Source organism: Equus asinus, chromosome 19 (genome assembly GCF_041296235.1).
Source record: "Equus asinus isolate D_3611 breed Donkey chromosome 19, EquAss-T2T_v2, whole genome shotgun sequence".
In the NCBI taxonomy this organism is placed as follows: Eukaryota; Metazoa; Chordata; class Mammalia; order Perissodactyla; family Equidae; genus Equus; species Equus asinus.
The window spans coordinates 8,212,588-8,230,299 of NC_091808.1; the positions used below are offsets into that span (position 1 = coordinate 8,212,588).

The 17,712-nt window shown below is 41.2% G+C and overlaps 1 protein-coding gene across 12 annotated transcripts in view; it reads right to left on the reverse strand.

The window, feature by feature from the left end:
- GIGYF2 (GRB10 interacting GYF protein 2) overlaps window positions 1-17,712 on the reverse strand; it is a 126,825-nt gene that overhangs the window by 2,009 nt on the left and 107,104 nt on the right. For 11 of the 12 annotated variants that reach the window (XM_070489390.1, XM_070489383.1, XM_070489391.1 and 8 more), the window contains 6 exons: window positions 13,576-13,698; window positions 9,990-10,199; window positions 9,656-9,861; window positions 8,316-8,470; window positions 6,307-6,506; window positions 3,791-3,938 (listed from right to left, as the gene is read on the reverse strand). In XM_070489390.1, the coding sequence (XP_070345491.1) occupies window positions 3,791-3,938; window positions 6,307-6,506; window positions 8,316-8,470; window positions 9,656-9,861; window positions 9,990-10,199; window positions 13,576-13,698 (1,042 nt within the window). The remainder of the gene's footprint in view (window positions 1-3,790; window positions 3,939-6,306; window positions 6,507-8,315; window positions 8,471-9,655; window positions 9,862-9,989; window positions 10,200-13,575; window positions 13,699-17,712) is intronic. The other variant, XM_070489388.1, reaches the window with a different exon arrangement.

Genomic DNA, 17,712 nt, shown 5'->3' on the forward strand with positions numbered 1-17,712 from the left:
AGAGATTCTTTGCTTTTATTTTATTTCTTAGGATTCTGGTATAATTTAATTATAGAAAAGAAAAAACAGCATCACTGCTTAAAAGGAATAGCAAACCACTGCCTTAAGACAATCCTGAGAGTACCCTAGGGTGTAAGTGTGCATTAAGGCCCGGCCAGGCTGGCCCGGAGGGAAAGCTCATTCAGAAGACGCACCTTCAAAGAAATGGGGGTGGGGGGAGGGCAGGAACAACACTCACTATTGGAAATACACTTCCCCCCAGGGCTCAAAAACTTGGTCAAAGTGCTGGCCAAGAGGTTTTCTCTTCAGGGGTAGAGAAAGGGAAGGGCAGACCTCCTACAAGATCCTTAGAGCTCTCAGATGTTCTATCACAGAGCAGACAGCACAAAAAGATTGGAAGACTTTATTCAACTCAATCTACTTTAAGTAGACCTGAAAAATGGAATCTGGCTGGCCTAAAAAAGTAGTAGGAGCATGGCCATTGCAGGCAACAAGCCGTACTCACACCACCAGTGATGTCTGAAACCTAATGCCAGCAGCCAAAGGTATGTAATTTTTCAATAAACTCCATAATCAGAGATTCATAAAAGTACTATTAACAGGCCCTCCTTGGCATGATTGACTCTCAAAACACTTTTAGTTCATCTACCCTAAACGAAACCCCAAACTGTGTCAGCTGCTGCTGGAACAGCAGAAAACAAGCAGACGACGCTCTCCAGTCTAAAAGCAGTGCTGTGAATATTATTACTTAAGTTTTCTCTCCCTCCTTTTTGTTCTTTAATATTCAAGTTTTCAAATAAGTACACATTTTAAATGTACCAATAATAAACAAAAATGCCTTACATAATAAAAACAGCTTAACTATACTATGATCTTGACTCAAAAATAACCTGATCTGAAAACATAAACATGCCTATTTATTAGCCAAGTGAGCTGTGGTACAAGTTGCTGGGAGGCCTAATATTGGGAGAGGCCAGGACTCCAAACCCCACCCGGAGTTCCACCCATCAACTGTGCTCCCATAGCCCACAAGACGTTTTTTTGTTGAAAATAATGAAAGGCTTAGTGTTCATATTTTCAAATAACGATTTAATTAGGTAAGTCTAAAAACCTAAGGCCAAACAGTCTATGAAATGAACTATTACTCTATTCTGAAGCAGGTTTTTCTTTGACTTCACATATATCTCAAGAACAGATGAAATGTGATAAAAATAATAATGAGCTACATGCAATAAAAGTGGAAATGAAATAAAAATACAAACTAAATTTTAACCATGTAAAGACAGGAAGGGAGAAGCAGCTGGGGTCATAAAAAAAGTTACTTATTCATTGCCCTAACATGTTGATTCCCAGGCTTTTGGCAGACAGGGTCTCACTGACCTGTCATAGAAACCCAGTAAGGCAGGCCCTTCTCCTCCCCAGGTGACAGAAGGGAAAGTTCTGGGATATAATGAAACCCAAGGCAACACACACCAGGATTTAAGCCTAGTCTGCTTGGCTCTAAAGACTACATTCTGTAAAGTTCAGAACAACAGACTCTCTCTCACATGATTTCTTTAAGGTTTGAGAGACTGTTCTTAAAAGTATGACTGGAGAAAAAATGTTATTGTGTGTGTATATTTATCATATCCAAGTATAGGATGCTTCTTCACAATGGTACCTGATAGCTCTAAAAACTAGAGACAGGCACAAGAGTACAATGGAGAATATGCTCATTAAAATGAGGCGGGGCCCCCTGATGGTTTGTTTTAGAAGCAAAATTCTCTTTTGATCAATGATTACTTTCTCAACGGATGTTTTTGGATCAAATTAGAATCTGTTTTCTCACTCTATGCATTGCGAACTGGGACTGATGGATATTTATTAATTTTTCTCAATCTGTAAATCAGTAAGGCATCTATCAATTAAAAAATAATAATAAATGAAAATGAGTTTAAGGTAAGGGGCAGAAATTAGTAACTATTAGCAGAATTTCCAAAGGGAGACTGAGGTGAGCGGAAATTTTCCTGAAATGGTCCAGGTAGGAGCCCACTCCGGTGAGCTGCCTCAATACTTGGCTGCACTTTTACTTCCCTTGTATTTGTTTGCCTCCTTCTTCTAGATACACAGATTACTTAGCCTCTACTCCTAGAACAACTCGCTCTCACTCCTCTGAAGGGGGATTTTAAGTCCCTTTCTGTCTTGGGCCTGCAGTAGGAGATGGGGTCAGATGGAATCTTTAATCCAAAGAGCGGTACGTCATTTCAGAGGCAGCTTTTCTCTGAGAGCCCACCCTCCAGTGCCACAGCTAAAGAGCAAAGGCATTCTTACCTAGAACCCACACAATTAGCATTCAGGGAACACTTTCAAATCTATATTCACCTATTTATGTCAAAACTGGATAACATTTTGGACAATTCCATCTATCCTTACCATAAACTTTCGAGATAGGCAAAAGAAAACAGAATTTCACCAGATTTCTATGTTCCCAGGCTGGCTTTCAGGTACCATTCCAAAGGGCAACCCTCAAAGTCAGGTTTCTGTTCCTTACATTTTGGTTTCTCCAGGACAGAAAACCTCTGAAGGAAAGGATGGAGTCTACCAAGGGCAGAGGAGGGCTGCAACCTACCTCTTGCTGTTGCTGTCAGTTCTTTCACGTGGGCATCTCCATTGGAGGTCTCACAGTCATTTCACATTCAACTCACCCAACACTTAATCACCGCACCATTTCCCCATAAGCCTGCTCCACTTCCCAGTACTTAGCATGTTAGCAAATGGCAACACTATCCATCCTGCTGCCCAAATCTTTCCTTTCTCCTTGTCCAGCTAATTCTATCCCCTAAATTTCTCAAATCTATCTAATTCCTCTCCATCTCCAATAGCAAAACCCTATTTTAGGCCACTAGTATCTTTCATCTGGTCTGTACTACAGCCTCCTAACTTGGCCAACACCCCAACCTGCCATCTTGCCAATATAATTGTTCTATTCCAGACAGCATGGTTTTACAATAGCCTATTTTAAGTTCATAAATATAGAATAATTTTAATTTCATCATTGTCTGTAGGTTGTTGGGGCAATTTAACAAACACAGGCAGCCCATCAGCTTTGTCTATGCTGTTTATTCCAGAAACACCATTCCCCTATCCTTCCTGCCAAGGCCCCATTTCAGGGGTCACCTTTTCCATGAAGCTGCCTTGCATGAAGACACTGGTCCTCGATACTAGACAAGAATAGCTGTGAGTAGCAGAGGAGAATGGAAAGAAAACAGGCCTGCTCTCAAACCCCAGTCCCACTGCTGAAGAGCTGTGTTCTAGATCCTCTAGGCCTTGTTTACTCATTAGGAAAACTGGAACATCACCACACAATGCAGAGTAATTCTGAGACTCATGTGACATATAAGTAGTGGATATCAACAAATATTGGTTCTTTTCTTTGAACGCTTGATTGGATTTATGGTGTACTTCCACATAAATCAGCACTGAAGTTTTTAAACAACTTTTATTGTTCTCCAGTAGCACTACTTGCCAACTAAATTGCAAGGAAATTCATATTAAATATGAAACAAGGCTTTAAAGTTTAGAGCATCATGCAATATAAATTACTTGTCTTACACCCTATATAGTACCTGAGACACAGCTCTTGCCTTGAGATGCCCAGTGAATACTACTTATTTTGAACTGGTTAAAAAAATTAATTTTGCTAAGAAACAGTTCCCTTCATAAACCAACATCCCACCATGGGACTCAATACATTAAGTGCCATAACAAGCACCCCCCTAATTCCTGGCTGAGACTTTAGGCCTGCGCTCACCTAATAAACTGGGATCTGCTCGGACCATCTTCTGTTTTTTCTTCTTCTTGCCACTTTGTACGGCTTCAAAATTGGATTGTTGGTTGTTGCTCTGATTGGTCTGAAACACTGAATGGAGTGCACTGTGGTTCATCCCCCACACAGGCTCCTGTGAAATAAGATGGCACAACTGAGGTCACACGGTGGATGCAGGCTTGGCCACCCTAAGAAAATGGTTGATTTCCCCGCACCATGTGAAGAATGAGTTTAAAAACAGAAAGCCTATCATGGATTCTGGTAATAGTGAAACCAAGAGCAGTCCACTATGGTGCCCTTTTCCTTCACTTAGATTCTGACATCCCATTTAAGCTCTATGCCTCCACAAGGCCTGTCCTGGTAACTCCAGGTATCCACTGTGCTGTGAGAAGACGGTGGTCAAAACCTCTTGAGTATACATGGATCTAACATCCACTAGGAAATTAAATATACAGCAAATAATCACAAAGAGACCTCTGCACTCTGGCAATTTACACCCCTCACCCACCCAAAGTGGAAGGTTCCTTTCTTCTCTGGGCCCCCGGACAGAGAGGACAAGCTGCACACCAGCTGGCAACATGTTACCAAACAAAGTTAATATCATGTACTTTATTCCTATTGGCAATCCAAGAAGGAAGCTGGTCAAAAAAATATTATCCATACACTTTCCACTAATTGGTTGAACTATGAAATAGTCTATCAATCGTTCACACATACTTGTTGCTCTTATTAGAGTAATTAATTTTAAATTGGGATCAGATTCAATGAACCAGTTGAAGGCATGGGTAGTGGTAGCGGGGGAGGGAGGAGTGGGAAAGAACACTGGAAGGATAGGCCTGGCTGTGGTGTGCTGGGCCTCCCGCTTCCTATTTCAGCACACAGAGGTGGCCATTTCACCAAGCAAGAGCCTTCTGTCTTCTCCTGAATCCTTAAAATCCAGTGTTGTTCATGCTTACATCTTTCACTTTCCTTCAGTGGATCCCTGTTAGCCCATCTACCCAAATGGATTTTAAATGCCCTGTACCTCACTGTATCTTACATATCCCCAGAAGTGACCTGTAACAAACATTATCTCTAGTAGAAGAATTATAGGATTAAAGGACATGAACATTCTTTTTTTTTTTTAAGATTGGCACCTGAGCTAACATCTGTTGCCAATCTTCCCTTTTTTCCCCCTTCTTCCTCTTCTCCCCAAAGCCCCCCAGTACACAGTTGTATACTGTAGTTGCGGTCCTTCTGGTTGTGTTTTGTGGGACACTGCCTCAGCATGCCTGTTGAGTCGTGCCATGTCCATGCCTAGGATCCAAACTGGTGAAACCCTGGGCCGCCAATGTGGAGCGTGTGAACTTAACCACTCGGCCACAGGGCCGGCCCCAGGATATGAATATTCTTAGGCCTCCCCATGAGCTTTACCAATCTGTCTTTCAGAATACTCGTACAACCAATCCTCATTATTCAGATTCCATATTCCCGAATTCGCTTCCTCACTATAATGTGTAACCCCAAAAGCGATCCTTGTAGTGCTTCTGTGGTCATTCTGGACACACACAGGTACACAGCAGTGAAAAATTTGAGTTGTCCAAGGCACACATTCCCACTTGAGACAGAACAGGACAATATTCTGCCTCCTTGTCTCAGCTCTCATATCGTCAAAAAGCATCTTTTAAAGTCTATTTAGTGTCATGTTTTTCACAATTTTAAGCTTTTTGTTGGTGATTTCATTGTTTAAAATGGTCCCCAAGTGTTAAACGCTGCCTACTGTTTCTAAGTGCAAGGAGGCTGTGACATGCTTTTATGGACAAAATATATGTGTCAGATAAGCTTCATTTGAACATGAGTTACATAGTGCAATCGGCAGCCGAGTTCAGTGGTAATAAATCAACAATATATTAAATAAGGCATCTTTAAACAGAAATGCACACAAAACACGGTTACATATTGATTGGCTGAGAAAAACGTGACGAGAAGTTTGTAGAAACCTACCCCTGTATTTCCTCTAGGAAACAGTTCACTATTCGCTAATTCACTGTTGTCAGTAACCTCACAGAACATAACTACCACAAATAAAGAGAATTGGCTGCACCTTACATCCTCAGCCACAACACACAAAATGTCTGGCATGCTGCAGTGCTGTCAGTACTGGGTACAGTGTATCCTGAGCACTGGACATTTAACATTTGTAGGTTTTAACTATTCAAAACCAAATTTATGGGTCTGTGGCAAGTTGGAATTTGCAATTTGATTAAGACACATACATGAACCAAGAAAAACGGGGCCGTTGTGCCTAACAGAGAAAGAATGGTTATATTTGCTATTTGAGAAATTCACAAAGGTCTCTGGACATGTAATTTGAAAGTATCAAGTCTACCACATTTTAAAAAGCTTTGGTCATTTGATGTAAACAATGGTGTCTTTGTTTGCACTTTCACTTCTCTGGTTGTCAACATTTCCAGGTATTAATACTCCCTCTCGGGGCGCTGCGCCCCTCTGCTGCCTCATACCTGCTGCTGCTGCTGCTGCTGCTGCTGCTGTTGCTGCTGCTGCTGCTGCTGCCGCTGGCTGGCTTTCTGTTTGGCACGGCGCTCGAGGAACTGCTTGGCAAACTCCTTGGCCTCTGAGGTATCTCCTAAATAGGCCCTAATATAATCATGGACCTCATAAGGAGATTCTACTTCTTTGAGGAAGGAAACAAATGTCGGAACTGCAGCACGAGGGGGGAGAAGACAAAGAGTAACAATGAAATATCACATACAAAAAATCAGTTTTCGTTTTCAATATATTGTCACACCTAATACAGACAATGACAGAAACTTGAAAAGTATGCAGCTATTATGTTAAATATTTTTTAATCTACTCTGTAGAAATGGTGAGGGGAAGCCGCTATCATTGCAATGCCCAAAATTATCTGAAATAGTATAGAGTCAAACAAAGACAGATCATGCATGTTTAGTTTTACTAAATGTTATGTTGGTAGAAACTAAATGTTACGTTAATTGAAACAAGTGCTTGCCTAGACTGAAGGTATTTGGAGATTCATTCTTTCTTTTCTTAAATTCAATCAATATTTATTTTTTTTTTTAAAGATTGGCACCTGAGCTAACAACTGTTGCCAATCTCTTTTTTTTTTTCCTGCTTTATCTCCCCAAACCCCCCAGTACATAGTTGTATATCTTAGTTGCAGGTCCTTCTAGTTGTGGGATGCGGGACGCCACCTCAACGTGGCCTGACGAGCGGTGCCATGTCCGCGCCCAGGATCCAAACACTGGGCCGCCACAGGAGAGCAAGCGAACTTAACCACTCGGCCACGGAGCCGGCCCCCTCAATATTTATTAAATGCTATAATGTGTGCCTGGCACCATGACAGATACTAAAGATAAAGCCATACCCTCCTTTCACTTCACTGAGACATCACACGTTTAGAGAGAAGTCAAATGGAACATGCAAGCAGTGTGGTGTAGGAGGAAAGCACAAGTATCAGAGTTAGACAGATATGGGCTTAAAACCTGACTCTGAAATTTGCTGGCTGTGTGACCTTGATGAGTTCCTTAACCATTCTGAGCCTCCGTTTCCTAATTTATAAAATGGGGATAATATCACCTATATTGTAATGGTATCTTATAAAATTGCTACAAAAATTTAAAAACTGGGATAACACATGTTAATCCCTAGAAAGTGCCTAGCACATGGTAGGTGCTTAATGGATGGCAGCCATTACTCTTATTTACTATCGTTTTCTCTGGCTGTTTCAGATCATTAGATATTGTTACAACACTGCAAGGGAACTCTTTAATTCCTTTACTGCTCCGTTTTTAAGAGATCCTTGGTTTCAGACAAGACATGCAAAGCGGACTAGTTCAACAGAGCCTATCAGTTATGGTAACCCCTTCCACACCAAGCTGACCCATCTGTGTTCAAACATCCGGAGGTGAGGGAGGAACTCACTTCCATCTAAGCAGAGAATTCTCTTTGTGAACAGCTAATAGTTAGCAAGTTTTCTTCAAATTGTGCTGAACCTTTTCACTTCCACACATTGGTCCTAGTTTTCTCCCGCACAGATTAAGTCTACTTGCTCTGTCACGTGATTCCCACCCCCGCCCCAAAGGAGGAAGGGAAAGATCTCACATCACCTCAACCTTCTCTTGCCCTGGTTGACCTTTGTTCCCCCTATAAGTTACCTTCCTTAGGACTTGGTCTGACTGGCAATGTCCCCCATAAAATGAGCAGCAGGGAACTATGACCACCTCTGTCCTGTACAGCATACGACAGCCTGAGATAACATTTACTTTTTGGCAACCACTGATAACCTATTCGAGCAGAGTATTACAGGACTTTTCTCACAAGTCATACTATACACAATACTACTAAAGAGTCAAGTTCTTACAGCAGGTGCAGGACTTCACCTCCTTGAGATGTCACCTCCTGAGTTGTGGCCCATAATTCCAGTTTGCCAACTCCTCTGTGGGTTCTGCTCTGCCATTCTACATGCTGGGTTTCCCTCCCCAGTTCTTACCATCCAAGTTATTTGCCGTATTAAGGGCATGAAGCATCTGTTCACACCACTGGGTAAATCCATCTTGGGCTTTATTTACTCCCTGAAAGAGCTTCAGCAACTTTTCTTCTTCTTCTACTTTCTTATTCTGCCGGTTAGACACACCTACAGATTTACTAAAGCAAAACAACAGGGCGATATTATAGTCCCGGAAACTGTCACTGTATGATTATACTACACCACCATAAACAGATAATGTCTTGGCAACACTGGATGGCTGACCAGTAATCCAATGCTTGGCTCCAAGAAAGAAAAAAAAAAACAAAATTCAAATATTTGTATTTGCGGGGGGGGGGGGTGGTTACCCAATAACCTCTTAAAAATCCATCCTGAACTAGTACATTCCAGTTTGTGAATATAGGGCTTCTTTTCAGAGACATAATTAAATTATTTCTATATGTCCTTCTGTACTTTTTAATTTTGCTAAGCCTCAGTTTTCTCATCTGTAAAATAGTACTAATACTGCTTTGGGTTATCACAAGGAATAAAGACATTGTACACAAAGGGAGAGCACAGTGCCTGGCAAAGATTCTCAATAAACTGACGGATATTTAGGGTCCTCCTCACAAGGTGTTAGGCCCTCAAGCGAGAAGAAACAATCTGACAACACTACCATTTATTAAGTAGTTACTATGTGCCAGGCACTTTACTGACTACTTCAGGTGTATTCATTTAATCTCTCCAGCTACACTCAGGAAGTTGTTGTTATCTTCATTTTACAGATGAGGGAACTGAGGCTCAAAGAGTTTCCCTTTTGCCCAAGGTCACACAGCTAATAAGTGGTAGTGCTGGGATCTGAGTTGATGTATTTAACACTAAAACCCATGCTCATTCAACAGCACTATATACTTAAGGAAAGAAAGATGAAGGCAAAATGTAACTAATTTGTCATAAAAATAAATAGGCTCAAGGCCATTACAGAGGTGTTTATAATACTCATTATAGTATAAGTAACTTAAAAATATAAACTAGGAAAAAAATGCTAAGGTCTAGAGAATACCTTAGAGAAATGTTCAACAACAACAACGAAAATATACTATTCCTAGTATTTATTAAGTGGTTACCACGTGACAGGTAATGGACTAAGTGCCCAGCAGCAGAAGGAGCTCCTAGTCATAACATAGATGTGTTTCCAGGGGGAGGAAAGCAATCACTAAACTATGACCTCACGTGCTTGTACACAGATGAAAATAAGAAAAAACTAAATAACTACCTTTCCCTGCCCAGCCAATATCCCACTCTTCATATGCCCCATCCCCCAACCCACCAAGGAACAGAGGTTTGATCATTTTGAGCCCTACCTGAGACTGGCGTTGTTTTTATTTTTATTTGTTGAATTCCTAGGTCCCACCTCTTTCACTGCATCATCCCAGAATCCCATGTTGGAGTTTTTAGTGTCAGCATTACTCCAGATACTACTGACTAGGTCAGATGCCCACTGGTTAGGGGGACCAGTATTTATTGAGCCCCAAACAGAATTCCCAATGCTGGTGTGCAGGTTGGAATGCTGTTAAAGAAAAAGAGACAAATGATTATGGTTAACAATATTAAAAGATAAAAAGAGAGTCCACAATAGTCAGAAAAGATAACTTATAACATCATCCATCCAACGACTGCTTAGGAAAAGCAACCTACCGTACTATTCCGGGCTCTATTTGGCTGCTGGTGCTGCTGCTGCTGCTGCTGCTGCTGCTTCTGCATTTGCCTGGCTTCTTCCTGTTGTATCTCCAGAAGAGACTTCGTGGTACCTGCGGGTTTGCTGACATTCCCCCAACCTGAGAGTTTCTGTTGTTGCTGCTGCTGTTGCTGGAGAGCTTTCATCAATTCCCTCTGCTGGCGCCTTTGCTGTTGCACAAAAATAGAAGCTAGCCCAGGATCTGGTTTTATAGTTACAAATATCCAGTATACTAAATGGAATGCAAATACACAGTAGCTATACAAAACTAAACAGTTGACAGGGTTAACTCTTTTGCTGCAAATAAAGATTTAAACTGCCAGAGGTACCTAAGAGGAGAATAAAAAGATCAAACGCAGAATTACTTCTTAAAAACTAAGTAGGGCTGGGGCTGGCCCCGTGGCCGAGTGGTTAAGTTCGCGCGCTCCGCTGCAGGCGGCCCAGTGTTTCGTTGGTTCGAATCCTGGGCGCGGACATGGCACTGCTCATCAGACCACGCTGAGGCAGCGTCCCACATGCCACAACTAGAAGGACCCACAACGAAGAATATACAACTATGTACCAGGGGGCTTTGGGGAGAAAAAGGAAAAAAATTAAATCTTTAAAAAAAAAAAAAAAAAAAAAACTAAGTAGGGCTTTTGGTTAAGCACAGAAATGAAATACCTATGTTTACTTCCCAAAGCCCTACCCATATTACAGAAAAATATATATATATATTTAAAAGCATAAACCTCATACGGACAAAGAGAACAAAACAGATTTTAAAAGCTGGAAAGCAGACAAACGATAGCCAATATAACACACCCAGTAAGGTGAAACCTAGGTAAAGGAAGCTCAGAAACAGGCCAATTCATGCAGAAAGCTCAGGAACTAGAGGTATGGGTATCTCCAACAGAAGATGGGCTGAAAGTCTGTAAACAGCAGAAGTAGACCCCAGACTACCTCCTCTACCTGATGCAGTTGGGCAGCCATCTCTCCCTCTCGCCAGCAGAAAACTAAAACTTCCTCTTTAGAGAGCCTGAGCCAGATTGATACATTAATCTATGGGGAAGCTGACCCAGCAAAGGAGAATACAACTAGAGATACTAAAATACGGGGGAAACTGCACCAACAGAAGAGTCCAGCCAGAGACCATTACAGCAAAGCTCAATGAGATATCGTATACAGAAGGGCCCCCTTACCCACAGTTTTACTTTCTGTGGTTCCAGTTACCCGTGGTCAATCAAGGTCCAGAAGCAGGTGATTCTCCCTCTAATGTGCTGTCAGAAGGTCAATAGTAACCTAAGGCTATGTCACAATGACTACACCATTCACCTCACTTCATCTCATCATGTAGGCGTTTTATCATCTCCCACCATCACAAGAAGGGTAAGTACCGTACAATAAGATATTTTGAGAGAGAGACCACACATTCACATAACTTTTATTACCGTATATTGTTATAACTGTTCTATTTTATTTCCAGCTATTGTTGTTAATCTCTTACTGTGCCTAATTTATAAATTAAACTTCATCACAACTACGTACGTGTAGGAAAAAATACGTATAGGAAAAAATCAGTACTATGCACAGTTTCAGGCATCCACTGGGGGTCTTGGAACGTATCCCTCTGGATAAGGGGGACTACTGTATACGAGAACCTCCCATCAGCTTTTTAGTGCCTTATCCTAAATATGAAGAAAAAGTCCATGATCAACAGACATGTGACATAAGGTTCCAAGGTAAAAGCCAAAGACCAAGTCAAACAAACAAAATTCAGTGGGACAGAAATGAGACAGAGGGAAACAGGAGCTAGTTTTCCAAAAAGCTATCAGTAAGTAATATTCTTAAGAGAGATAAGATGGTGCCTTCAATGAAACAAGAATAAGAGGCTATTGAAAGAAATCATTAGAGATCAAAATAAGGACTCAGAGAAATTTAAAATAAAATAGCATACATTAAAAGTTCAGTAGAAGGACTGAAAGGTAAGACTGAGGAAATGCCCCATCAAAAAAGATAAAAAGACCAAGATGGAAAACAGGAGATAAAAATATGAGAAAATAAAAATCAGTCCAGGAGGGTAGCATGCAAATGATAAGAATGACAACCGCTGCTCAACAACCCAGGAGAGGCCAGATCTGAATAGATTAGAGGGTCCTGGATAGGACACCTCCAGAGAAAAGATGAAATAAAACTATCTTAGGTTCCCCTATGTGAGAAGTATCTATTGAGTGGCATTTTATACCTTTTGAAGGATACAGGAAGACTTAATGGTTCAAAGAAAATTAATCAAATGAAAACATAATGATGCAATGATTAACTTCTGACAAAAAGAGGAACAGGAAAAGATCTGTGATCCCAACTCTAATGACCACTATTATCTTTCTTTTATTCAGCAGAGACCAAAATTATTGGAACACTTTCTAGCCTTGAGGGGAGAAGATATACTCTGTATCCATTTGTTGATAAGATTTTAGAAAAGAAAAATGATTTCAGAGAAAGTACAGTCTTTTTTTTTTTAAGAGGGTGATAAATAAGGTAATTTTTAAGGTGAGGAAACATTTTAACTTGTTGGATGACGTCAAGCACACTACATGGTGAATATGTACAGACAATTCCCACTTCTCTTTGTGTACCCAGGGCCTTTGGTGAATCATAACACCCAGATTCAAAACTGACAACTAGCATTCTCTAACAGACTGACTGCTCTGACTCACATCAGGTCCACATAAAGCACTTTCTTCAAGCCAAGACTCACGCCACCTTTTCGGAGAGGCTTTCCCAGCCTGCACTACCTAAAACTACACAACCAATCACTACCACCACCAACACCAGCCCCAACCCTCAATCCTCTCTCTAGCCCCCTTCCCGCTTTCTCTCTCTCACTGGCACTTAATCCTCTTCTAGTACGTCCTATGTTTTACTTAATTTTTATTGTACATGTCCCCTCAACTAGAGGTTAAGCTTTACAAAAGCAGAGAATTTTGTCTGTTTTAGACTCAGCTATATCCCCAGACTCTAATTATCACTGACTAGTACTCAGCAAATATGTAACGGATGGATGGATGGATGGATGGATGAATACAGCACCTAAAGGCACGCTGAACCAAACCATTTTACTTATTCATTGTCTCCTGTCTGTCAAGAACTGTGTTCTTCCTTTTTTTCCTCCCTTTCACTCTTTTGTATCCTTCCTATCCAAATGATGAACTACAGGATACAGACTTACCAGCAGAGAGACTTTATTTCTGTCATATTTTAAGTTTATAAAAGGATGTTTAGAATGCACAAAACTCACCCACAATTCTGAAAAACCCACATAGTTTTATTTATGAGCTATCCTCTCAAGAGCTGTGGTAAAATGTCTAAGGTAACTGAACATTTATGTTACCCAGTCTTAATGTTATTCCTATTAAATCCCTCCAATTTGCTAGAGTGACCAAATTATAGGTTACCGAGTTTCATAATGAATGCCAATTCTGACCATGATAACTATCTCACTCCATCATGCACAGCAGCTCTTCTGGAGCGCCATCTGGCCAGACCACTGTTAGTTTGAAAATTTACCTCTTCTCGAAGCTGCCGTTCTCGTTCCTCTTCTAGTTTTTGGATTTCAGCCAGAGACAGTGTTGCCTGGGACTGACACGCTGTTGTATTGGACTGCTGGCCCCATGTTGAAGAAGAGGGAAGCTAACGAAAAAGGAAGGCAGGAGAGTTTATGAGGAACTGTGGACAGGAAACAAAGAGGCAATAATGCACAACGCACAGCCAGAATATTCACGTTTCCCCCATCCATTTACAGTACTGAATGAAAGTTTCCTTCTTCAATCCTTTTACACACTATTCTCCCAGTCAGTTAGCTTATTTTACTTACATTTTTTGTCACTACCCCAAACCTGAGATTTTAAAACTCAAAACACACAAAATACACTTTTATTTGATCTACCATTTTGGAATTGCAAATTTGTCACATCTGGCATTGATATATACAAGCAATACAGAGCCATGAAGAGAAAGGAGTAAACAAAACAATCACTAAATTTTTAATCCAAGGAGGCAATAAAGGACATGATGTTACCTTCCAGGGAAAGGGTAAGGACAAGATTTTTGAAGGGAGAGCTGAGGTGGGCAGCTATTGAAAGATACCAGGCATGAAAGTCTCAATTAGTCTTTTATCAAAGAGAGTTAACAAGGCTACAGCTTCCAGTCATGAGCACTACACTGTTTTTAATGAATAATTCTGTTTTTCCTATCCCTTGAAATTACTGACTAAAATAAGAGTGTAAATAGCTGGGTCCTGAATAACTTAAAGTTCTCAAAAACTTGATTATTCTAAGGGAATCTCTTGGTCTTTCTAGGCCAGAAAAAGATACAAATTGCAAGATATGTTATGGCTCTTAAAAACAACAAGAAACAAATCTAACCAGACTTAAGATATGTTTAATAAAAATAAGACATAAGCATGGATTAAAACAAACAAAATGCCGAAGAGTCCCAAAAGAGAACGGCTCTACAGTAGAAACCTCTAAGCCTGGAACTGATGGGATAAGAGTACAAATGGCTTAAACTGTCACTGATATCACCAAACAGCTCTCCAATGAGTACCCTCAACAGTACTGAATGCAATCGATCCTTGACCTTTATTGGCCAATGTGATGGGTAGTAGGGGCACTTCTCTCAAAACACACCTGTGCTGGAGTCCAGGAGGGGTGCAGAGGGAAGCTAAGCGAGAAAGATGGGGGACTAGGCAGGCAAAGTTGACCGCAAACTCTTTTCCTCCAAAGGAAATGATATATGTGGAAGGTGCTTATCAAAATCAAATAAGCCAACAGCTCTCAAACATGGCAGCATCACCCGGGGGGGAACTTTAAAAACGCAGATGCCCTGGCCCCCACTGAATGAATCAGAAGATCCAAAGGTGAAGCCAGAGAATTTGCATATTTTTGTAATTCTGATGCAGATACAATCAGCCAGTAATCACTAATGTTGTCTAAAATCCCAGTGGATGTGTCACCCAGCCATGCCCAGGAACCAACCCCAGTTCTCTTCAGTAGAACCTCAGCCAGCACCAGGCACAGATGTGCCAACCCCTGAGATGGCCTATTCCCCTTGCAGGCACCTCTGAGATCCTTCCCATTACTGTGCCAAAATACACTCCACTGGCCTTTTCGTTCATGATTCATGGGTCTGCTCTCTGAAGTAATGCACAACAAATCTAAGTCTTCTTCACATGAGAGACAAACTGTAGATAGCTATCATTTTCCTTCGTCTTACTTGTCCATAGGAAATAATCTCCCATCACTCCATCAACATTGCCTCAGGGCATTTTCCGGTTGAACCAACATCCTGTACTGCCCACTCAGAGAACTGCCGTTTGTCAATATGCTTTTCAGAACAACTCTCTCCCAAATCAGAAGCAAACAGTAGGGAATTTGGCACATTTTGTGACTCCTGAATGCCTAATATCCTTCATTGATTAAAAAAACTTACTCCTTTTCTTTTCTGCCCTGACGTTGCTACCTTAACTTTTTAAAAAAACAATTGTGTCCCACTTTCAGTATGACAGCACCAGGAGCTCTATGGACCCACTCCTCAGTAAAACTGATGAAAATTACTTTTCAAAAACCATTTAAAGCCTCGGGAAATTGTCTTACGGGAATGCAGAAAATGAAGAACCATTTCTTCAGGAAAATCTGCTAAAAACAAAGCCTGTGGTACTTGCACCAAGACCCACTGACTCGCAACTCCTAGCTCAGCCAGCCAGAAACTCCACTCCAGATGAGTGCAGCCAAGAACACAGGCCTCCCTCTCCTCCCCCCTCAGCTGCCAGTTAGTGCTGCCTTCCTGGAAAGAGTGCAACATCAGCATTTCTCATTCTGGCTCCAGCTACCCTGCTGTAAAGCTGGAGTTACAGGAAAGTACAGGTGAGAGGTGGGGGCCCCTTTCTTATGCCTCGTGCCCCCTTGTGGGATGGAAACTACCTTGAACACAGTGTACTTAGACTATAGGACCCTGACTGCCACTGCCCTAGCTCAAAAGGCAGAGGTTCCATGACACCAGGAGACGCAAGCCATGAAGACCTGAGGCTGCTGCCCTTCCCCAAAGGCTCAACTCCTACAGCAGGGGTGTCACTCAGAGAAAAGCACACCATTGCTCCCAGCTCCAGAGCTGTGACTCAGGGATTTTTGCCCAGGGATGGAGGTGGGGCAAAGAGACTGGAATACAGAGAGTTCTAAACCTCTTCCGAAGAAACTGACTTCATTTGAAACACAGTGTGGAGGACGAGGAGTTTAAGCCTAAGGGTACCTTCAAAAAACATGGAGGTTGGAGTGAAAGGCAACCTGGAGAAGAATAGTAGATTCATTGGAGATACAGCCTAAACTGCAGGCCACTACTTAGTCTCAGAGAACCAAGGAAAGAGCTGGAAGAAGTCCTCCAGGGGTCAGAACACATCTCAAACATAGACCTCAGGAAGTATCTCTTCAAAGCCTAATTTTGATTAGATCAGTCTAGCTATTTATGCCCCAAGGTACTTTTGAGAACAATAGAGCAATCCAGCTAGCAATTAGTGGAGCTCAGCTGGATATGGAAAAAAGATTGTCAAAGAGAGCTTAGCCAAAACCACTGTCATCCTAGAGTGACTGTGGGCATATCCAATGCTGCAGCCTCAGAGGAACACCAGCAGAAGCTTCACACTACTGCAAAGAGGAGGAGGGAAATGGGACTTCACTCAACTAATCCAGCTAGTCACAAAATAAATAATAACAATGGGAGGGGAGTGGCAGTGGGGGAGAGACACCAATACCTAGTACCCAGAGTTGCTACAATGTATTATCAAAAAAGTCCAGATTCCAACAAAAAATTATAAGACATGTAAAGAAACAATAAAGTATGACCTATATACCAGGGAAAAAGTTGGCAAAAGAAACTGTCTGTGAGAGCAATCAGATATCAGATTTAACAAAGATGTCAGTCTTGTTCAGAGAACTAAAGGAAACCATGATTAAAGTAGTAAAGGAAGCCATGATAACAATGTCACATCAAATAAAGAACATCAACAAAAGATAGAGATTATTTTTAAAAGGACCAAAAGGAAATTCTGGAGCTCAAAAGCACAATAAATGAAATGAAAAATCACTAGAGGAGCTCAACAATCTATCTGAACTGGCAAAAGAAAGAAAGTGAACTTGAAGACAGATCAACAGAGACTACACAAACCAAACAACACAGAATAAAAAAGAATGAAGAAAAATGAAGAGAGACTTAGAGAAATGTGAGCGATCACTGAGTGCACCAACATATGGGTAACATAAGTACAAGAAGGAGAGGAGTGAGAAGAGCAGAAATCCTGGGTGAAATCTTCTCAAATTTACTGAAAAACATTCATCCACACATCCAGGAAGCTTAACAAACTCTAAGCAGGATAAACTCAAAGAGGTCCACAAGCAGATATTATCATAGTAAAAATGCTGAAAGCCAAAAACAAGGAGAAAATCTTGAAAGTACCAAAAGGAAAAACAAATTCTCACTTACAAGGGAATCCCAATAAAATCAACAGCTGACTTCCCATCAGAAACAATGGAGGTCAGAAGGCAGTGGATAATTTATTCAAAGTCCTCAAAGAGCAAAAACTGTCAGCAAGAATTCTATACCCAGTAAAGCTATCTTTCAAAAATGAAGGTGAAATAAAGACATTCCCACACA